Here is a 22950-nt window from a genome sequence, read left to right as displayed (position 1 = left end):
ATATCTATTTATTCTTTTAACGCTTTTAACTTTGAAATTTTTGGAGCCAATGCCACGTTTAAAGCTGTCGCTGCGCTATTATGCATGTAGTTTCCGATCGGTTATCAACACGTAGGTTTGCGATTTTCAAAAGCTCTGTCATTTTTGTTCTAGTGATGTTCACTAATCTCGATATATTACTACATTAATCCCATTAATCTTCTGATTAAACGTTCAATATGAAAAATTCAACTGATAAGTTTGGATTGGTGCAGTTGTTATTGCTTTCAAAGTTGAAATATTTCTTATATTTCTTAATTATTTTTTCACGGTTAATAAGCTCCAAATTGTTTTGTCACTTGGTTAGTTTTCGCAGCGTGCAATTGATGTTCCCTCAAAATATTTGATATCTATTACATATTACAGGTAATTGAAATTAACGAAATTAAATACCATTAGGAATTCAAATTGCTTAACGTGAAATAAAAGTGTTGAAAAATTATTTTTATTTCATTTATTACGTAAAAAGCTACATCTATGATAGTGGAAATCTACGAAAATCTAGAGACTTGAAATGGATGACACAATGAAATCACGACTGCACGTTTCAGCAAGAAAGAAATATTTAAGCTTAAATCACCAGTCTGGACGTATAAAAATCAGGATTTGTGTGCGGTAAAATTCACTGAAGATCAAATAAATGACTGAGCAAATTACATACTCGTAAATAAATACAGAAATCACTGCCCCGGAAAATGTGAGGCATTTGGAAATTTTTATTTCAATAATTTCTAAATTTGAGCGAAAACTTTATTGCTGGTGTATTTAAAGTCCAACAATGGAGGCACCCATCCGGCTGAGGTTTTCAGTGAGTCTGTTGACAGCCCTGCGGAAAAGCGAGCCGGGAAGCTGAAAGAACGGGAATAATTTTATACACTTTAACGTAGAAAGTTTTCTTAGTAAGGGCAGCTCTTCAAAAATAGATTAATTTTCAAAAAATAATGAAAATTTATCAATTTCGATAAAATACCAAATGTTCACTGATCATTGTTCAGTTCAAACAAAAATGCTTTTCTAATCTTCGTTTATTGCATGGTAGATAAACTTTAAATGGATAGCACGAGCACACTCTCAAATTATTAGAAAATATAGAGCCACATTATCGCTTACAGTCAGAATAACAATGAGGTAAAAGTGAGCGCGTGAGACGTGCTTTCGTTGAATAGTCACTTACGCTGACGGCGTTGGCGGCGAAAACGGTGAGCGATTCGGTGCCGCCCACGATGGCCCTTCCAACACCTCCGAGGACGTCACCCTGGTTGCCATACTTTTCCTCCTCTTTAATCGTATCCACAATGGGCTTTGGCTGTAATTCAGAGTTTTATAAAGACGTCAGTAAAAATTAATTAATAAAAGACACTGACCTCCAGGTAATCATAAATTAATTTCTGCACTCCGTTCAGACTGTTGCTTCCATTTTGCACTGGCACCTCAAAGCTTGATATCTGGAAAGAATATTAATTTAGTCAAGAAATAAATATACAAATTAAAGACCCTCAAATTTTCTTTCTTTTTTAAACAGAAAAAGCGCAAATTTTGACCGTTTAAGTATTAAAATATCAGCTCAATAAATTTGTTTCGTTTATGCTTTGCACTCAATCAAAAGTTAGAAGCTATAATATTTTAAAATAAAATCAGAAAAGTCACGAGATCAGTGAATTTTAAAATGTTTCGTGGGGATACGTTTATTCTTAAATATTTCAACAAATGTTGAATGAATCTTAAAATCACACAATTTATTCCTATTTTTAAAATCACTTTAAACGAAAGGTTGCTATGAAAAATTTTATTTGATAATTAAAAATTCAAATATTGCAAGGAATTAATCCTTTTTACCATGAAACCCATTACATCAGAAGTCTTTACAATCATTCACTCTCAAAATTTTGTGCTGTAACTCCACATAATAGTTCCTGGTCGTCTAGCATTATCAAATAGAAACCTTTTCAAAAAAGTGAACTGTCATTGACTTACCGCGTTAACTTGGTCGACTGGCCTTGCATTAATGCTGTGCAACAGCATGGAAAAAGCGAGGAAGCAGGCGATGGTACTGTGTCTCCTCCACATCTCAAAAGGAGAGATCTGAAATCTGAAAGCCATACTCAACACTCGTTTAGTTGTGTGACTGGTTTAATGTGCTCCGGAAGTTATGCAGGAGCAAGATTATCGAACCAGGTGAGCGCGAAATCTCTCTTTTCCTAAGTTATGAAACTTTTTTGCCGTAACAAATTCATAAATAATGACAATTCAAGTTTCAACTAATTCTAAAATTCTCATTAAAAAAACTAGATAATATTTCAAATTTCAATACTTATTAAAAAGCTAATTAAAATTTAAAAAATAAATTTCCAGGTTGAAAATTATTTTGCAATAATTTAATGGTTTAAATATGTGATTGCAAAATAAAATTGCAAAGGATGGATGAAAGGTTTCACCTGTGGGGAAGTCCGACGGAAAGAGCTGTGGGTGCTTCGAGCAGCGCGATGAGACTGCAGACGATCGAGCTGAGGACACGGCGGCGCTCGAGAAATGTGAAAGTGTTTGTGCTGCGTGCTTTCTATTCACGTAACTTTGGCGGCCGACTTTTTTATACCCACTCTGCAAGGAGCAGTGTGTGTGCAACGTGCACAGCGCACCGCTGCTGCCCGCCAAGGAAATCACTCTCACTGCCCCTCAGCATTCGCTATTATAGTAAGGCGTGTACACCGCAGGCGTGAAATAAATAATAAATATATACGATAATCTCTTTACGGTCCAGACAAACCGACCTCTGTCGCTCGTGAAGAGAACTCTTTGGACCAAAATCTCTGATTGATATTTTCACTGACAATGAGAAGGATTGTGAAATTAAAATTTTTAACTCAAGTATTTAAAAAAAAATACTCTTCAGAGTTTCAGCCAATATGAAATAAAATAAAACAAGTTTTAAGTGAAAACCAAATCTACCGTATACATTTTTGTCCTAAAATTTGGCAAATTTCTTCAAACTAATCAGTTTTTTCCAATGCGGCCATATTTCTCTTAATTACCTAAGTGAATTCAAAGCCCTGATATGGTTATGACATGGCTAAGGAGCCATTTTCATAATTAAAATAGATATAGCAATTTACATATGACATCAATCACATTTATTTATTGACCACAACATATTGAACTAATTTCCACAGTATTATTTACAATAACTTGATTCTCATTTTAGTAATAAACATTTGTAATAATTAATAGTATATATACAGTTCAATAGTTCTAAAACAGAGTTTAAATTATCAATTTTCGAGTAATCTTTTAATTTCAGAATGAAATCACAGGAAACAGACAACAAATGACAAAAAATCCGAACATATATTTTGGATTTTTATTGAGTGTATATCCTTCCTTATATTTACATAATTATAATGTTTGTAGTTGGCTGAATTTCTGAAACAAGTTTAGACCTGGAAACCTTAGATATGAGATCATGTTTGTTAATTAAAATCAAAGGTAAAAAATGTAGTAAACAAAAGGAAGATAAAATAGCGTTGAAACGTGCCGTCGATGTTAAAAAGGCTATAGAGTAGAAGAGTTTTAAATTATATTTAGAGTGTGTATCCTTGTAATTGAGCAATAGTTGATTTTTTTAAATAATGTGTGTTACGCATTAGGCAAAAACATATACATTGAATGAGTAAATATCATGTCAAATAAATTACAGCAAATCCAAGACGAGGATTTTATTGCTAATTTTTCTTTTTTGGAAATACCGTGTCTACACATAAAACGGATAAATTTTAGTTGTGCTGATACCCATTTTGTCAGTGAGGCAGAAAATAAGATAAAAAACTGAATAAGAAAATATATTAAATACTCTGAGTTCAGTTAGTTTACGTTTATCTATAGAGGAACAAATTATTATGATATAATATATAACTTGAAAACTCTATAACTTTTATGTCAAATATCGAGTTTCTTTTATTTTATCTTACTTCTGGAGGAATTTTATCAAAGGGATATGCATTTTTACTACCTTCTTTAAAACTTTTCATTATTGCAAACGTTCAAGTGGTCGAGACTCGAGGAAATTTTACTCTATAGGTCTTGCATTGCGTCAGTGTATCTTCCCTCAACTTTTACTATGACTAGTCGCATTATAATTGATTGATTCATGACTTAAGCCATTCACAGTACACCACACTTACAAGAGAAATATTTCATATATAGTGTTTGAGTTGTTGAATTTAACAATAACAATTTTAAATTAATTTGCAGCAGTCTGAGTTTCTCGTTTTCCCCTTTTGCAACTTTTAAAATCTCCTCTAGATAACAAGTGCGAAGCTATAAGAGTCGTTTTTATGTTACTCAGGCAAGAGGTAGGCCATCCTTGTCTGTCAAAATCACAATTTGCCTTAATGAATCTGCAAGAGAAACACACTTACACGCACTCACAGGAAGAAGTAGTATTTTATCGCTAAGGCTACGCGTTTTGCCTAACAAATTATTTTAATTTCATAATAAATTCAAAATTCTCTTCAGTACTAATAAAATACACATAAGAAATATAAATTTCTTTGGAAAATTGAAATCACAATAAAATTTTGAATGCTCAAAATCTTGAAAATGCACAGGGTCTTCAAGAACAATTATTAATATTATTCATAACGTGGCGCCGATATCATGATAAAAACTAACCATTTTTGCGGAAAAAGAAGAAACAGTGCACTTTGTGAGATTGCTAGTCAAAATGGCTAAAATTTTGTGATGTGTTCACTTGATACTATAAACGCGCAACCATAAATAATTTTTTCCTTTGTCACATCAATTACCTAAATATTACAAAACACTCACGGTTTTATAGCGAAGTTGTGATTCCCCTTTTTCTGAACGATTGACTATTTTTATGAATATACGTTCTGCGCTACGTTAGGCGTTAGGCAATCGAGTTTTAATTACATGATGCATGACGAGACTAAACATGCTTTTCTTTTAACTGCAGGAATAATTGCCTCTTCATAGGGATTAAACACGTATGAAGTTGCCTCGCGGATTTGTTCGACCTGACAACTGTGTCTAAATAATGTTTGAAATGGTCTGAACGCTACGGTCTAACCTAACGAAACGAAATTCCAGTACACGACTCGGTAGTATAGTTGCGTTTTATACACTTTCGTAATTTCATCACCTGAGACTTAACTTTCCGTGTTCTCCGCTTTACTTCCATAACAACGAAATCAAAAGTATAAAATAACCTCCGACTTCTACTGCTCCTTTAGAATTTTGCTTAACTTTACCATTGATTTCTTGGTATTGGGTAGCTTACATTTAACTTTTATTGATATTCATGTGTTATTTCAATACACGTTTATTCAATATTCTTTTGCAAACGCGTGAATATTTTCAAAGTGCCGTTTGTGTATGCTCACTTTCAGTCTGGAAAATTTGCAGTTTGAAGGAAGAGAACAATTTTATTTTAGGCTGAAATGTATTGTATATTTACGTTTAATTTTCTTTCGCACTAAGCGACAGGCGAACATCAATCGAGAGACCGATATTAAAATGACAAGACCTTTCCTTCTATCACTACAAGCCTTCAGAATTTTCCTCAGAGTCTATATCTTGGCTATATTTTGTTACCCAGCAGAGATGACAGACTTTTAAGTTCGTGAATATATAATAATTATGCGCGTGTATTTACAAAATCCCTTTCTTTTTCACCTCTCATTCTCGTGTGTAGATAAAATATTTCTGAATTACTCTCGCTTAAAAAATATTTTTACCGCTCTCAGCACTGCGAATAGATTATATCATGGGTGTGTGTATTTCATCACGGCTTCACTTTTTGTAAATGTTAAAGAGGTTGGAAAATTTTTCCAAATTGGTGTCTGACGGTTCGTCAGGCTGACTTTGGTCGACCGATGATTTGATTTTGCTCCAGATGACTGAGCAGCTCCGAGCAGCGTTGGTCAGGAATTTTCTGGTCCCTTGGTGCGTTGTGGAGAAGTCGTTCAGAATTAGAGCCTCTGTAGCCGTTTCGTCCACAGAGGCTCGCCCCTCTCACACATCCCTGCAACAATATTTTCGGAAATTTTACACGCGAGCAGTTCATTATTTTGATAAAAAAAGTCCACCAATAGGTAAACAGAAACACAAAATCAATAAAGAAAAGCTTTTTTAAAACACCTGGATGATTTAATTTCTTCAGTCTACGTAAACAACAAAATCTAAATAATAATATTTGAAAAATTATCGAATGACTTGGACTTCTTAGCTCAAAAGGATTTAAATGTGCTTAATAAATCAAATTTTCATATATTCCCAGGTATCAAATAAATCAGTTAATTATAAAAAAATATTGCTTTTCATATAATTAAATTGCATTTCAATATCAGCCTCTTTAGATGCATTTTTGAGGCTGTTACACACACAAAAATTAGCTCATTAATTTATATTTTTAACACCAAAAACTATCTGGCGAGCTAGTTGATTCAATTGAGTCCTTTTAAACAGAACGACAAAACTCACGTGGAATCCATCTTGGAGCAGAGATCGCTTTTGTCGGAATTGGACGAATTATTCCTGGACCTTGGAGGAACTATGGGCGGAGGCCCTGATAATGAGCACTCGCTTCTGCGAACGGCCGGAGATACTGAAGGTGGCAGCTGATGGGGGAAATTAGGCTCAGAACCAGACTCGGTGCTACCCATATTTTGGATCACCTACATTTTCATAGCATAAATCAATATTCCAGAGTTTTATCTTTGCTAACAACAGTTTTACCTCTATATTAAATGCTTCCACTATGTCTTCTACTGTAGAAAACATGTTGGCATCGGATTCCAATGCGCCTAATTCGTCTTCGACGGCCTTTAGCAATGGTGTAGCTGGACAAACTAAAATTTGAAGGCCGAATAATTAAAACAAATAAAAATAGGAATTCGTTTAAAGTTACGTGCAAATTGATTTGTGTGTTACTCTTCCCTGAATTAAAATATCTTCTAATTAATGAAGATCATTAGTCGTCAAAAATTAAAGAGAAAAGTCAATATTAGTGTTTTCCCGATATTTATACAGCTAACACAACGTTTAAATAATTAAAGAGCAAATCAGGTTTAGAAAAAAACGACCAACTGACCCAAATGCTAACTCATAAAACGACACCCACCTTTCAATGCTGGAAGAGGTGATGTTGGAGGTTGTCCTTCTGCCTGCGCCATGATCTTGGAGTCTGCTGACTCATTCTGGTAAAGCAACGGCTGGCTGCCAGTGCTGCTGGACACGCCGCTCGAGCTCTGCACACTGTCTGCACTGACGGTCGAGTTCCTAGCACACGCGCCCAGTGGCTGCATGCCCGCCGAGTTGGCGCCGCAGTTCCACGACAGTCTTTTATGGATGCTCGCGTCTTTGATGTCCAACTTCTGCAATATTCATGCCACATTTCAACTCTGTTGTCAATGTAAAGGGGGTATAATGAGTTAAAAAGCTGAATTTCAAACTCACCTTTGGAGGATCCAAACTGAATTGCTTTGGCACAAATGTTACAATTTGAAATGCCCTTTTGGCTTTTCCAATTCACACATTACAATAATTATTTTGCTATTACTATTTACCTTCAGATCATCGATGACACCGGCTGTGTGGTAACGTCTCCCATCAGCGGTCCTCACTGGTCGTTTCGCGTTAAAAACCTGTCTATATGCTCGCATTCCAGGGCTCTCTTCTTCAAACTTCAGATTCGAACTGCTCGAGCACTCTTTTGAAGTTGAAATTTCTGTTAACATAAAGTAATATATCATCAAATAATTACGTAAGATGAAGTCTGAACTAATAATTTCAGCAAATATAATGTCAAAAGCTACATACTCGTAAATTTTTAATTAATATCGCTATAGGTTTTTTTTTATTTTTTTGCAGTCACCCAAAACCAAAACTGACAGTAAAAACATAATTTTATTTAAAATGAAAAAACTCCATGGTTCATATATATCTATATAATCCATATTTCATAAAAAACAATTTAGGGGTCCCTGCATTTTGGCATAAAACTCCAGTTTGTATCTCAACCTCTCGCCAAGATAAATGTGGCTTTTACTATTTGATGAGCGCTTCGCAACCTTCCACCTTTCCACAACCGCACGCAATGGTTATGTCTACTACTTGCACTCCGGCTGGGAGATCAAGTTGTGCGTGCGTGATTTCTAGAAGCTATATTTCTGATGAATCGTGTAATGATAAACCAGACCACACCGGGGTAAGCTTATCTTGTGATAATTTATACTTAAAATTGTTATACTATTTGACTCACTTAATGCGTGTATTTAATTGTTTGTAAAAAATATGTCGCCTTTTGTAATATGAATGAATGTTAAATTGCATTTAAATATTTTACAGTCCAATTGCTTCGCTTCGCTCTTCAATTAAAGAACACAATAGGAATAAAACGTACGTATTATCCATCTCATGGCTCAACGAACCCAAAGCAATAATTTATACAAACAAAAGGTTTCTTTTATAAAATTCCTTGAAAGACTTACCATTAATTAACAGGGAATCGGCAGCAGCGTCGGAGTCATTGGCCGACCTGACGCCGAGCACGTGTCTGCTCTTCATGAGGGGCGGATTGCGTGACTGCGGCACCGCGTAGCTGCGTCTGAGGGCGCGGGGCGACGGTGGCGGGTACGAGACGCCCCTCTGCGGCGAAAGGCCCTTGCTCGTCGGCACGGACAGCAGGCTGTTGGTGCCTTTCTGCGGCAGGTTGACAGGACTGGTCATCCCTGAGGACGGGCTCTCCGACAGGCTCAGGTTGGGCAGGGATTGGCCGCCGCCGTGACGAATGTGCTGCACGCCCAACATGTTGGGTGAACGCATTGGAGAGCGTCTAACACACAAAATTTCACCTATTATGCCTATTATATTTAGGATTCTAACATGCTTTATTCAACAAGAATTTTATACATAAGACACATTTTATTTTTAATAATGGTTATTGTAATAAAGCTAATAATATGCAAAACCCCCTAATTATATACATTGTGTTTTTTAATCAAAAAGATCTTTTAAGTTTGAAAATATTATATATACCCTTTGTCTAAAAAATCAACTTTATTCTTCAATGTAAACGAGCACGGTGTGTTATAGAATTTTTAATATAAATTATTAAGAATACCTTCTTATAAATATTTTAAATTTAATTCAATCAACAAAATTTGACAAATAAAAATTTAGTTTAAAATTGTTGATACTTGAACGAATTGAAAGTTCAGAAGTAACTTAATCTAAACTAATTTAAACGAATCGCTATATATACATTTGTGAGCGGAATACATTCCAAGCAGTTGAAAGATGTGTGGAAGCTTTTTTCTCTTTGCTTTGGTCTTTTTCAAACGTGACTTACTTTTCGATTCGTGGAGACGGCGTGTTGCCATGGGGTGGAGTGAAAGTGAGCTTCAACTCCCCTCCTGACGAGCCCTCATCGGAACTGATGCTTGACCCTCTTCCTGCTTCCATTTCCAAGCTTACACCTCTGCTCTGATTGAAGCTGGAGGCATCAGTGATCTCCATTGATTCGCTGCATATGCTGAAAACGAAAAAAGCTTAATCTCGCGCAGAGTTTCAGATAAAAAAAAATATTAATTCTGCTCGCAAGGAGGGTGCGCAATTTCTAGTGAAACCGTTCAGTATTATCTACCACCAGGTACCAGGTGATTGTGTTTTGAATGATATTGCCCTCCTTTACGAGAAGGAGCCTATCACGAACCTTTGAAATTAATTTATGAGAAATATATAAACGCTGTAAATTCTTGGAAAAGATTAGGAATCAGCACAACAAAACAAATGCAATATGTTTAGGGAAAGCATATGTGGATTTTCTCAGATTTTTCAACCATAAAACACAGGCAGGGATAAAAAGAAAAAAATGTACAAGGGATTTTTCACATGAGAAATAACGATGATCGAGTAGACAATTTTTGGATATTTGTGGATTTATCCTGTTCTAGAGTCTTATTTCCTGTGCCTTACAAAAACAGACTGATTTATTATTTAAATACATCATTTTCCAGAATAGTAAAAGGGTAGTAAATATTTGAGAGCATGCCTTTTAACCTTAAATTAGATTTAAGCATTAGAATTTTGTGATATTATAAACCAATAAGATAAAAACATTTGGATGTAAAAATTAATAAAACTATATATAGCTTCAATTTTTGGCGCGAGAGCTATTTATTCTTATTTATTTAATTGCGTTTGGCTATACTCTTTTCTCCTTAGCTTGAAAATAACCGTGCTGGAATTTCAAAGGCGTACTTCTCGAGTAACGCAAGCCAAATACAGCTTTAAATTTCAACCAATACAATATTTAAGGTAATGACAATGGACTTTTTATTCCTGAAATTGCGTATTCTCCTATGAAGCTACTGCTCTTCCAGCACATCAGACTTCGCAGTCTTTCTCTTTAAATTATATGAGCGTTCTCTCCCAATCAACTTTCGTGGACGCTTCTTCAGCACATTGCCGTTGATGCGTCATTTGGCACACGGCGAATGGCGCGAAAAACGCTGACAAACCAGCGAACGAAAGCCAATACACTTGTCTAAAAGAGCGAGAGCTAAATTACCTTTGTGAGTGGTTGAGACTGAGCATCCGTGACGAGCTCTGGCTTCGCGACGAGAAGGCGAGGTAATGGCCCGTGTCCTCGATGCCGTCATCTGTCATGTCTGGGTGCATCATGCCGGCGGCCAGCGCGGCCGCCGTTTCGGCCGCCTTTGCAGCACTCTTGGCCTGCTTGTACGCGTGCTGCGTTTTCCGGATTTTCTCCGCCCAAACCTGTGCCACAGGAATATTTTGCATAGTTCAATAGTTATAATTTCAGGGAGAATGATTTGTTTTCAGAACTTCTCCTCTTTGGTATTTTCTTCTTTTACTACTAGCAGCCATAGTTAAAATACTTTAACTGTTGCGATATATTCCTCTAAATATCACCTATGGGATTTTATTGCACCGCGAGTGGATTAGATATTTCTTCTTATCTTATGACACATAAAACAAATAGGTCATATGAAGAAACTTATTAATTTGTGAACTAAACAGTGACTAAAAGAGATTATTATTTGAAATTATTTTATTTGGGACTTGTTTATTTTAAACCATTACGTTGCGGAGGGATTGGTTTCACAAATTATTATTTCTTCAAAATTTCGTTACTAAAAAGATCAGTTGTCATTTCATCTATATGGTAAAATTGTTGAATAACAAAATTCTGCAAATAAGCTTTGAATTTTCCCATTAAATGGTATCAATACCAAGGACATACATACAACAATATAATGATTCTATCAAATATTTTCCTTTTGCCCTGATAACTTGGAATGATTCTCATTTAACTGGGTTATGTAAGATCCAGAAACACTCCAACTTCTCATTCCCCTTTGGTAATAACTAAAAGTTTTCGTGGAAGTATTAATTAGATGAATTTTACAACCACTTAAACAAGTTGAATGAATCCCCCATTTGCAAGTCTTTAATTCTTCAAACTTTTCTCTTGAGCCACCCTCGTGGGGGTGCCCTAATTAGTGAGATCGCAGAAAAACTCCGCTTTTAAATGAGTGTCCGGCGCAGTTGGAGCATAAAAAAACTCCACTGGAGAGAATGAAGTTCGTAAATTTCTCATTCAAAACTGGCAAATTCTTCTGCCACAGAAAACTCACCTTAATGCTTGTCGCTTTGTCGTTCGAAAATAGAGTGAATGCCGCGACGGCGGTCTGGAACTCGTTGAGGTAAACTACCCCCAGACCAGGCTGCGAATCTCGTACGATATCCACCATCTGCAAGCGATCCACGACGAATGGCTGCCGCACCACTTTGTAATTTTCCGGCTGCTTTTTGCCGGCGTTCGTCACTTTGCTCAACAGTAGAATGTCGGTGAAGAGAAGCCCGTGCACCTCAGTCTGGAGCAGGAATGTGCGAAATTTAATTCAAGGGGCCCATGAAAAGGGACGGGGTAGTGAGAAAATGTTCCAGGGGAATGTTTCCAAAGCAAACACAAGCCGTTTTTCAGTATTAAAATAGTTTCAATGAGTAGCGTAAAGAATTTTTAAACAGGGTATAATAATTTCCATACAAAGGAGAGAATGTTCTAAGAAGATAAATCACATTTTCCCAATCAAACTAAAATATTTTTTATTTGTTTATCTAGAAGAAAATAAATTTATATTGGAAACCAAATTTCTCACAAATAAAAAATATACCACAACTGCAGTTTTACTAGTGATTCTGAGTCCAATTTGTTAATTAAAACCCGCAAAAATTAACAAAATGTTAAATCATTGAATTTAATTTTAAAAGTTTATTGACCTTAGTAACTTTGGATTTGGCATGTTCCTTGAGGATGAGGCCGCCCTCGAAGACGAGTTGCCTGAACTGGCTGGACGTGCAGCCTGGCATCGGCGTGTTGAGGTTGAGCTCGCTGTGCGCCTTTACCAGCTTCTCCAAGTCGTCGTCCTTGATTTCCTGCTTGAAAGCGCATCACCTTGCATTATGCAAGTACGTCACACTTTAATTGAACAGCAAGCTCACCATGACCTCGTAGCTGTTGATCCTGGCTGCGATCACACGCAACTTCTCCTCGTCCTGCTGCATCCGCAAGGACGTGTTCACGCTGCTCACGAAATGGTCCACATGCTTTATCTGCCCGAGAGGAGAAATTTAATTTTTAAGACAGGAAAAATTATTCAAAATAACAAAAATAAAAAAGAAAAATACATCGCGATTGCGGACTTTTATCATACTAAGTAAGTGCTGCTTTTTGCGTGTTGGTTCTCTGATAATTATATCAAGAGCTTTACTCAAATTCGTATATTTAAGTCCAAACTGATCTGTTAGTTTGGTAACTCAATTTTTTGTATTAAAGTTTGTGATTCTAAATTAGAATTACTCTTTCAAAACCATCAAAACTTTTATTGTAATTAAATAATATTTTTGTTTGAGATAAGATACTAAAACAATCGTAGATATTTAACCAAATTAGGAGAAATTTGAAATCAAAATCAAAGAACCATAATAGTCATGAATAAACTAAAATTAATAGCTTTCGCTATTAGAGTCTAGTTTCAGCAAGAGTTTTAATCAAGAGTATTATACACCAGAGTTGTGCGGGTTGCATATTATGCTCAGCTTGCAAAGTTGGAGCGCCTAGCTCTGACAAAAGCAATCACTGTGGCCACAGAAGGCAGCACTAAAGGCCGCTTGCAAGTCGAAATTGAAATTTCAGTTCTCAGAAGCCATTAGTGAATGGAGGGAGGGTTAAGTCACACAAAAGCTACACTGGTGTGCAAATATTTGTAAAAACTTTGAATTACCATTAGCAGCAGGTCCATCCTTTGGTCAGTATCATCTGTATTTTTTAAGATGGCTTTCAAGAGGAGCGAGTATTTGGTGAGCCGTTGCATCGGTTTGACGAGGATGTCGAGCAAGCGGAGGCGTTTGCATTCACGCTGAGCTTCACACCACTGAAGCAAAAATTTAAGTTTTTTCATTTACATTAATGCAGATGTAAAATATTATGGATTTTGAAAAAAAAAACAGTAGGCAAAAATTCGATATTATAACTTTCATTTTGATGATATTATGAAGTTTATTATTTTCTTGTGCACTTGCAATGCAATATGAGATAAATTTAATATATAATTTTACGACAGCGCTAGTGAAGATTCTGTTCAATCCTCAGTAGTTACAACTCTAGCATATTTTTTTCGATCTGTAGATAAAATTGCAGCGATGCGGTTCTAATTTTAGCTCGCATCAAAGTCCGTGACAAGCAATATGCATGAATATTTGAGCAAATTGCGGGGATCTGACATGTTAGATATTAGAAGTGGAACACTCACTGCCAAGTAGGCCATGAATAATTCACTGGTTTGCATGTTCTCGCGGCAGTACTGCTGACATTGGTCCTGTTGATCAGAGCAATAGCGGGTGTAGGGGGCGAACAACTCGTCGAACTGCAAAATTTAAGATGAGGACGATCAATATTTTTTCTTTGCCGCGGAGTAAGAGAGCAAAGAAGGTTGTGCAAACAAACACAAGGATTTTCTAGCACAAATGTTATTATTGGAAAAGTTTGAAGCGACCATATTTGATTTATGCAAATATAAAAACTTGTATTGCATAGAAACTTTCAGATGAGGAAATTGCAAATGAAGTCATTTTAAATGGAAGAGGTCTATATGTTCTAGGAATTCAGAAACATGGTAATCTGCCTTTAGAAATCCTGCTAGCATGAGGCTCGGGTTGAACAGCTGCTTGGTCGCCCTGCTGCGGTCGACCATCGGCTGAATATGGTTGAGCCAGAAGCTGACGTTCACCAGGTAAATATCACTGATGTTGCTGAACAGTCGCGACGGGTCGACGTGCTCCAACAAGTTCTCGGCTTGCAAATGTCGTAGGCAGGCGATAAACAGCTGAAAAAATTAACCGCGGAAATCGAGAACAGTGGTATTAATGCTTGATTCAATTAATTTCCTGTCTGCAGCAGCTTTTGGCGATAAAGGCAGCAAGCAAGCGAGTACAACTCAACTTTGAGAGGAGCAAACTTTTCTTTATGAAAGAGCACGCGGCAGATTCTTTTGTGCGCTGGTGATTTACGACCGGCAGTATACTTTCTCCTGAATTTAATTTGCTTGCTGCGCAGCAAAGGGATGCTTGCTTGCTGAATGACAAGTTTGTGTGTGTGTGCCGCTTACGTCTCGAACCACTCCCAAGATGTGAATGTACGAGAGCTCAGTCTGCACCAGCTCCCATATCGCTGTCTGTTGTTGCACGATCTTTTCACTCAGGTCCTCACAGCCGTGCACCAGATCCCGCCAGTCATCTTCCATATCGTACAAGTTTAAAAAGAATCCTGAAACGAGTTTAAAATTTTGATATTTTGACTGAAAAACGTTTGGAGATTTATTTGTTAAGGTCAAGAATGCAAATTACAAACTTAATTTTAGTTATAAATTCTTACCGCTACAGATAATGTGATAAAAAATAAAACAAAACAAAAAACACAATATTGTTGCATAGTTTTTTTGTCGACCAAACGTTGTCTTTTTTAGCATTGAAAAAATTTGCAAAAGGGTAAAAAAACAATACTGTCATCTTTAAATTTTGAAATTAAATGAAAAGAAAGTTGAGAACTACGCTTAAGTTTTTGTAAATTGACACAACTCCTTAAAGAATTTGAATAAAAACTTTGCTGAAGCTCATTATCGCAGTTTTAACTCACTTTCATGATCACAGGTAGACGAGGACATAGACGAAGGCACAGAACACGATTTGTCAACACAACCAAATCTGCTAAAAATGTTCAACTGATCCACCAACAAGTCCATGCATTTGTTGTCTTGTTGCTGTTGCTGCGGAAGAGGTTGCGTGTTAGCCCAATTTGCAATCCAATCAAACTCGTTTTCTACCTTATTTGCACCGAATATCGAGCTCCACGGTTGCTTGGACGACGACTGCTTAGACAGCGGAATTTTGAACTCAAAGTGGCCGTGTTGCTCGGCAGCGTAGGTCGCGTCCTCCGTACTGGCGCTGAAGAAACGCGTTCCCTTGCCTTTGTAGCTCTGCAAATTGCCGATAATGAGCACAACACAGAATTGGAAATTCCATTAGGCGGAAAGGGAAAAAAGCAGACACAGATGAGCTTACCCCTCCAGATGTTTTTCTCGAGGATGGCTGGCTAGTGCACGAGGGATTTCTAGCTAGTCGAGAAGGCCCACTTCCTTTTGCTGAAAGAATTGAAAAATCCCATTTATGCGGTTGTATTCAATGTTTTGATGTGAAATATATTAACATTTGGTTTGAGAGGCGTGTTCCTTTATTACTGATAAAAACCATTACCACAGATTAAAAGATGTTTCCCACCCAGACTGTGAGTGTCTACTGCGGAAATGTGAAGTGGCTTCCTGTTTGTGTCCAGAAACACGTCCATCGAGTTAATTTCCAATTTTCGCCGATCACACGCTTCGGCCAGAGCATCGCTAAACAAAAGAATCAAGTTATTTTCATCAAGTACCCTGACCATAGTTATAGTTAGGAGTTTAGATCGGCTTCTAATTATGTTTTTAAAAATAAAGCCTTAATTTTAATTTTTTTTTTAACCGAAATACCTGACCAAATTGCAAAAACTCGAACGAAGAAGATCCTTGAAATTATTTATTTCCCTCTAAGATGAAAAAACCATTTTTTTTTTCAAATTGCACTCATAGCCACTCATGTTTAGTCAACTGCGTTCAGAATTTCTCATTTTCTTTTAAAGTTTTCATTCAATATTTTACATACGTGTTATTCGTGAATCGTGTTTTTATTTCAACTGTTTATTTCAACTAAAATCGATTGAAAACGTCGACACTTTGACAATAAACCCGACTTAAATAGCGAAGCCTGCAAATTGTGAACGCGTTTATGGTCAAAAGGTTGAACAGCTTGAGCAGTCTGTGTGTTGGTGACATTGAACATTGATTTATTAACAGCGAATAATAAGCCATTTAACTCTACATTTCACTGGCCAAACTAATTCATTTTCCATTAGGGGACCTCAATTTCATACAAAGAAAGGATACATACCCCACACACTATACACAATATAAATAACCAAAGGTGGAAGGTCAAGAAATTGTCATTCAAACAAATTCATTACCAATTTTTTTAAATTTTGATGAATAATAGATAATACCGGAGTATACATTAATCAAGATACGAAATTTTAGAATGCAATATTCTCAGTAATATAAATTTATACGTTTCCATTTTAACTAGTTTATTGTTTATCGTGTAGAGCTAAAACCTAGGTTTTAGCTTTAAAATTGATTTAAATCAAAATCAGCCTTTACCCTATCATTTAAGATGTTAAATATTAAATTGGGTATCTGGTTGAAGAGGAGCGGAGGGGGAGATATACATATATATTATTTAAGTAATATCACAGCTCCTTTATAAAATCAAACACACTTTGACATAGGATAGAGATGATTAAAGGTTAAGAAAAATGCACCGTCGAGTACCGAGCGACACTTCACAGGGTGGCAATTTACGGTTTTTGCTGCGCAGAAAAGTAATATAAACGAGTTTGCCAACGACCTCATTCCGTTAGTGCCGGCTGCACGCTGCTCCCGCAATCCGCGCGTTCCTTCCGTCATAATTTCATCAAGGCAGCGAGTTTATTAAAGACGTTTGCATAGCCTAGCTTCCACGTATAAATCTCGCTGCTCCTGCAGTTCTCATCGCGTTTCCAATTGCGACGCAGGCGAGAATAATTGGTGTTAGTCGCACTCGCGGTGTCTCGAATCGTTTCCCCGGGGAAGAAGCGCAAGCAATGCAAAGTGCCTTTTAAAACACACGCGCGCAGCTCTCTCGCACACGTCCCCTTGTTCATGCCGCGCGGGCGGAAAATTGCACTTTAAGGCTCTCCACACCATTCATTGTTTCGAGACTGCTCACACACAGAGAGAGAGTTGAGCAAGGTGGAAGAGTCTGTGCGGGAACAGCGAAAACCGCACGCGTCTGCCTCCAGGGAAACAGATCTGCGCGGAATACCTAATTTAGCTCTTGACATTGATACGCATTCGAATTTCATGGAATTCCTCATGTCGAAACCAATTTTCTTCTCTATAGAGTAATCATATGCTTGTCATCAACCGATATTGGCAAGAATTGAAACACTGCATTTCTCGACTTTTCTGTTTTGAGTGATCTGAGCATGAGCTGGAGATGATTTGTGATCAGAATTCTATAGTGTGATATTCGGGTGAGTTGATGCATTCAACAAATCAGGCAAATTTACACTAAAAACAACAACTCTAGGGTGCAACGTATTAGTAATTTTGCGTAATTATTAAATTAAATCACTTTTCAACTCTTTAAACTGTATGATCGAATTTTTACGATCCTCAAAGATTCGTTTGTTGGATCTTACATGGGAATTGATCAAATCGTATTTTAAAGATGGTTTTGTATCACGCATGATATTTCTAAGAAAATATTATATTTTTATCTCTTAAGAATTTGATAAAGAATAGCGATAAGTTCATTAATAGCTTAATATCTAGTTGCTTTCAATTTCTCTGATCTGGAAGGCAAGTAACCTCGCTCTATTTTCTCTTTGTGGTAAAAATCAACAGTTTTTGCAAATCAAATCGATTTTTGATCTAATATTACATTTTATAAACTGGAAAAAATGTCACCAAATCTAAAACCAAATCAAGATGAATTAATATTTTTTATTACGACTGGCTCTTATTTACACAAAACAGTTGGTATTCAGTGCAAAATTTTAAAACATGTGGTACGTACGAACTCTTTAAATTTACAACAAAAGAAAATGTTAAATCGGGAGATGCAATAACATAAAAATGAGGGATATATAAATTTGAAGATAATTTCAATTCAATTGAATTTGAGAAAGAGAGAAAATTTAATTCCAAATATCATACATTTATCGGTTGCCTTGGAGCCAAATTAGTATAGGTTGAATTCTTTTGATGCCGATTTTTCCGCTAAATGTGTTTCAATGTGTGGTTTCTTGCAAAATGGTACTTATAAAAAGGTCTACCTTTTGCAAACACCGGAGTTAAGTATCCGCGTTCTTTTGATCATTCATTCCAAAGTTGACTTAGCAACTTTCAGCTCTAATTGAATATCAGAATATTGGATTCTTATTTACCGGCAAGGAACATAAAATGTGAAAAAACTAAATAAATGTTTGCTTCTTGAAGGTTTAGTGCAATTCTTTGTTCCCTATCGCGCACTAAACGCGAAATCCACCACGCACATCTCCCAAAAGTCCAATTTCAAAGTGCCTCTTTCAGCAGAGTGCGGAGCAGCGCAGGTTTATCCGAACGAAATTTAGTGCTTTCGCGATACTGTAGATAAGGAAAATCTGGTGCCGGCAGAAAGTGAACAAAGCCCAGTAGGGCAACACGAAAATGCAAACCAGCCAGCATGCGTTTATACAGGTTGGCGGAGATGAGAGAAACTCGGATTGAACTTGCAGCTGGTGCCGCGCGGCTATTGTTCCCCGTCGAATGTCACTTTTATGGGTTCAATGCGACGCGGTGGTCCCTGAGTGCGACATGGAGCGCCATTTTCCAGCCCTCGGCAAAGCTTTGTGTGCGGCTCTAAAGTACACACGTTATACGCATTTTCCACCATCGTTCGGCTAAAATGTTTTATCTTTAAAGCACGTTAGCTTCGCGAGTACGTAATAAAAATTAGGGGCTATGTGACATCAAAACTTTCAACTTATGTTTTTCCAAGTTTGCTTTGAGAAAACTCCAAATGAGGCAAATTTAAATAGTCCTAGACATCTTCCTAATTGACAACGACAAGTTAATCCATGGTTAAGAAAAATATAAATTCATTTTAAAAAAAAAATTACTGTACATTGTCTGCTTCCAAAAACAATTGAGGAATGGGTTGCTTGAAATTAGTTAGTTTAATTACAAAAAATGTATAACACATTTTCGTACTTAAACAGTAAATGCTGCAGATATTTTGTATAATTAAATTCCCCCAAAAATATTTTTCCTTTTTTGTATAATTTATTTTTAATATTTTTTTGGTTTGGCATTTATGCTAGAAAAATGCTTCAGGCAAAGAATACTCCTGAAGAAAAGTAAGAGAAATTCAACTGTGCCCTCTCAAAATATGTATCTTCCAGTATGCAGTTTCTCGCCAAAAAAATATGAGCAAAAAGGCTTTGATCGTACCAAAGGACAGAGAGGTAAATTGATCGTCGAGTCGTCTCGCATGCGCCGGAAAAGAAGCGGTGGCAGCTCTCTGAGCGCACGTTGTGTGTGCGAAACAATGCGAGGCGTGTCGAGAGCAACTTAATTGAGAGTGATGAAGAATCGAGCTAGAGCGCTCTGTCTTGTTGCGACTTAATGACCCGTCGCCCGCGCGCGCGTTTCATTAAGGGAGACGCGTTAGCATCAATTTGCTGAGGCACCAAACTTTGCCGAGTGACGCCGGGCGAAATCTGAGAAAAACACTCGCCGAGGGGGGCAGGTGCGAGCGGAAGCACTTTGTCCGGCCCCTTTGCGCAGCCGAGAGTAAAAATTCAACTACACTACACTGAAATCCGTCAAGTGGATTTCTTCAGCTCAAATCCCCTACCGGGATTAGGCAGCCCGCATCGCAAAGTTTTGTGCGATATGAAGAACGCCTGGAGGTTGAATTGACAAATTTGGACATGGACTTACACAAGCAGCATTCCTTTGGTGGCAGGGATAAACTCTGTTCGGAGATTTTCATCCACCTCAACTCCTTCGAAGCTGATGCTGAAAAACTCGGAACTGGAAACCTGAAACAATTTGAACAAAGTGTTAGAAACAAATCGGCTGCATTTTATTTATGAGCCTCTGAAATGTTTTCTTTCAAGTAGAGTTTTAGTTTACACAGCATGATTGCAATTAAGCAATTAAAGAAAAATTTAAAACGATCTATTGTAATGTTTAAGATAAAGCTATATAGATGATTATCCAAGACTTTGAATTTTAAACGTGATGGATTATTAATTTATATCTGAGCTTCCAATTGTAAAGGCTCTGTCAAATGAGCATGAATCATGCAATTTAATTATTATTGAAACATGTGAAAAACCGTTGAAAACTTTCAAAACCATCAAAATTAGCTAGAAACCATACAGAACGAAAAATCACGTTTTTTACATCCTTTCTCGATTTTTACTTTCATCACCTTCCTAATCTTGTTTCTATAACAATTTTGCTCTCAATGTAAGTTTAAAATTTGATCAGTCCTGTCAAAACTAAATCACTTAAGGAAAATTAGTAACTATATAAATAAAACAAGGTCTAACGATGAAAGATATTTGCCTCTGTGAATGAAATAATGATTTCATATATATCTCGTTTTATTTGCCGCATGGTCGCCATCGCCAAAGCCGAATAATCCACGTTCTGAGCCTGCGGCAAAAGTGAAAATAATGTATTTTGACAGCCGCATTTTGTAGATTACGGTCCGCATTACAATTCAAAGAGTGCCTCACGTGGGCAGAAAAAACGGCAAAAAAATGGAGGGAAAGTGGATAGCTGTCGCTCCCCGAGCGCCACTCTGCCCGCGGCGATCGCACTTACTGCGGTATGCAACCAGCACGACCGAGATGACACACGAGTTGCATATCTAATTCGCTTGGCAGGGGCTCTTATCCACGCAATCCGGCCCCTGGGAATAACTAACCAGAATTCTCCGCTACGGCTGCATTTTTTGACAAATCCCGTCCCTTCCGCAAATGATTGCTCGATTATTAAATTGGCACTTTCAACCGGACGGCACGCGCGTTAATTGCATTCCGGCCTGTTAGTCTCATTTACGACTGAATATTTCCCGTCGCCTCACTCGCGCTCGGATTGAATTTCCCCAGCAGAATTTCCCAGAAATGAACTGATTCATCAATCCAATCGTTTCGAACTGAACGTGTCTTTGCTTTCACAAAAAGTCAATCCAGTGCTCCCATATTTTCTTCGTGGTTTTGATCTGATTTAGAATGTCGTCGAAATTTACTCTTTAAGGGTAGGAAAGATTAAAAATGATAATATTATTTAGAGAATTTGCGTTTCAATAAGTAATTAACCTAAAATTATTTAAAACATAAAGAGATATAATTATTCGAAACAACTAAAAGCAGGTTTTAAATCCAAATCACACTCTGTGGACAAAAAATATGTGCTGTAACTATTAAAACTTAAAAAACGCTGGCATGCAGGGAACGAAAATAGAATTCCTCACATTAGGTAATTGACATTCAAGCCGTTAAATCATGCGTCCGTCTCGTTCCCTCGCTCCCACCGCTCTTAAATCAGTTAGAGTTCTCTGAGGAGAAAGACGTCTCGCCTCAAACAAAAAAAAACCTAGCAGCGTGGTGTGCATGGGGCGTACCAAATTAGGACATCGCCTGACAATTTTTACGTCCGGCCAAGCCACTTTATTGCTGCCAGAGGATGAATTAATTCGTCTAGGAACGCGCGCACACGGAATCCATCTATGGTGTCGCGCGAGTCCGACTGCCGCGGGGCGCAATACGTATTTATTGATGCCGTGTGGCAGAAATAAAACGGTCGCGGCTCTGCTGTCGGTCATTTGTGATATCGACTGCACGATGAATTGGTCGCCGCAATTCACCAGCGTTGACTACTGATGCAAACGCATGCACCAATTGAAAAGTGGCTCAGATCCGCGTCATGTGTGCAGCTTCACGATTGCTCGGTAAAAGCAATGATGCGCGAACGTGCTTTTTGAAATGAGAAATTCACTGCATAAAACTCTGAAATGGACTTCGTTTCTGATTGCAACCCGATCAGAGAGCACAGATCAAGAAACAAATGAGTGGTTCTTATTTATCCTTCGTCAAAATTCACTGAATCATGAGGCAAAATACGCTCTGTGAAAATAGTTTTCAGGAAAAGTACTTAAACTTTTTCAATTGAAATCATCTTAAAAATTATTCGAGGCAGAAACTTGCAGCAGTTGCGACGTATATTTAGCCCTACAGTTGAAACGAAATTTATGAAAAAAATCAAATCAAAGTTTTGTTGATTTTCTATTGACTAGCGAGTTAATATTCTGAATAAAAATTTCCGTTTGAGGGATATAAATAACAAAAAATTATACCTTATGTTGTCTACCTTTCTGAGAAAATTAGTTTAAATATTTGTATTTATATAAATGCTCGTTTTTTAGATTAACTTTCACTTTTCTATGGAATGATTGATTGAATCGACCACTTGTTACAGCTTATTCCTGTTAAGCTCCACTTAAAGCTTATTTCCAGTGCACTCTTTACCAACATAAAACTGAGGCATAGACGATTCTTGCACGAATATAAATTAAAAGCAACGCAAAAGCACCAAAAAGTTATTCAAAATAATGGCACCAAAATAAGAT

General features: G+C 37.1%; 2 protein-coding genes across 12 annotated transcripts in view; both read right to left on the bottom strand.

The window, feature by feature from the left end:
- Positions 1 to 478: 478 nt before the first annotated feature.
- Positions 479 to 2698, bottom strand: LOC135946827 (uncharacterized). Of its 2 annotated transcripts, none has more exons than XM_065495244.1 (5): positions 2475 to 2698; positions 2014 to 2121; positions 1404 to 1484; positions 1214 to 1345; positions 479 to 888 (listed from the first exon to the last, which is right to left on the bottom strand). In XM_065495244.1, the coding sequence occupies exons 2-5, from the start codon at positions 2104 to 2106 to the stop codon at positions 805 to 807; spliced, it is 390 nt and encodes a 129-aa protein (XP_065351316.1). In that variant the 5' UTR covers positions 2107 to 2121; positions 2475 to 2698; the 3' UTR covers positions 479 to 804. The 2 variants fall into 2 exon arrangements, with proteins under 2 accessions (XP_065351316.1, XP_065351315.1); XM_065495243.1 differs by having other exon boundaries at positions 2014 to 2128; positions 2475 to 2695.
- A 446-nt stretch (positions 2699 to 3144) lies between these two features.
- LOC135945265 (pleckstrin homology domain-containing family G member 5) overlaps positions 3145 to 22950 on the bottom strand; it is a 54165-nt gene continuing 34359 nt past the window's right edge. For 7 of the 10 annotated variants that reach the window (XM_065492835.1, XM_065492837.1, XM_065492839.1 and 4 more), the window contains 21 exons: positions 20250 to 20350; positions 15892 to 16031; positions 15700 to 15779; positions 15462 to 15614; positions 15275 to 15404; positions 14748 to 14905; positions 14265 to 14465; positions 13893 to 14006; positions 13365 to 13514; positions 12583 to 12693; positions 12361 to 12519; positions 11715 to 11954; positions 10625 to 10833; positions 9404 to 9586; positions 8544 to 8887; positions 7620 to 7780; positions 7510 to 7533; positions 7175 to 7427; positions 6790 to 6902; positions 6535 to 6728; positions 3145 to 6076 (listed from right to left, as the gene is read on the bottom strand). In XM_065492835.1, the coding sequence (XP_065348907.1) occupies positions 6067 to 6076; positions 6535 to 6728; positions 6790 to 6902; positions 7175 to 7427; positions 7510 to 7533; positions 7620 to 7780; positions 8544 to 8887; positions 9404 to 9586; positions 10625 to 10833; positions 11715 to 11954; positions 12361 to 12519; positions 12583 to 12693; positions 13365 to 13514; positions 13893 to 14006; positions 14265 to 14465; positions 14748 to 14905; positions 15275 to 15404; positions 15462 to 15614; positions 15700 to 15779; positions 15892 to 16031; positions 20250 to 20350 (3228 nt within the window). In that variant the 3' untranslated portion in view covers positions 3145 to 6066. The remainder of the gene's footprint in view (positions 6077 to 6534; positions 6729 to 6789; positions 6903 to 7174; positions 7428 to 7509; positions 7534 to 7619; positions 7781 to 8543; positions 8888 to 9403; positions 9587 to 10624; positions 10834 to 11714; positions 11955 to 12360; positions 12520 to 12582; positions 12694 to 13364; positions 13515 to 13892; positions 14007 to 14264; positions 14466 to 14747; positions 14906 to 15274; positions 15405 to 15461; positions 15615 to 15699; positions 15780 to 15891; positions 16032 to 20249; positions 20351 to 22950) is intronic. The other 3 variants (XM_065492836.1, XM_065492838.1, XM_065492844.1) reach the window with 3 other exon arrangements.

Source organism: Cloeon dipterum, chromosome X (genome assembly GCF_949628265.1).
Source record: "Cloeon dipterum chromosome X, ieCloDipt1.1, whole genome shotgun sequence".
Classification (NCBI taxonomy): domain Eukaryota; kingdom Metazoa; phylum Arthropoda; class Insecta; order Ephemeroptera; family Baetidae; genus Cloeon; species Cloeon dipterum.
The sequence above is the reverse complement of the archived record's forward strand: the minus strand, read 5'-3'. Positions and strand labels throughout refer to the sequence as shown.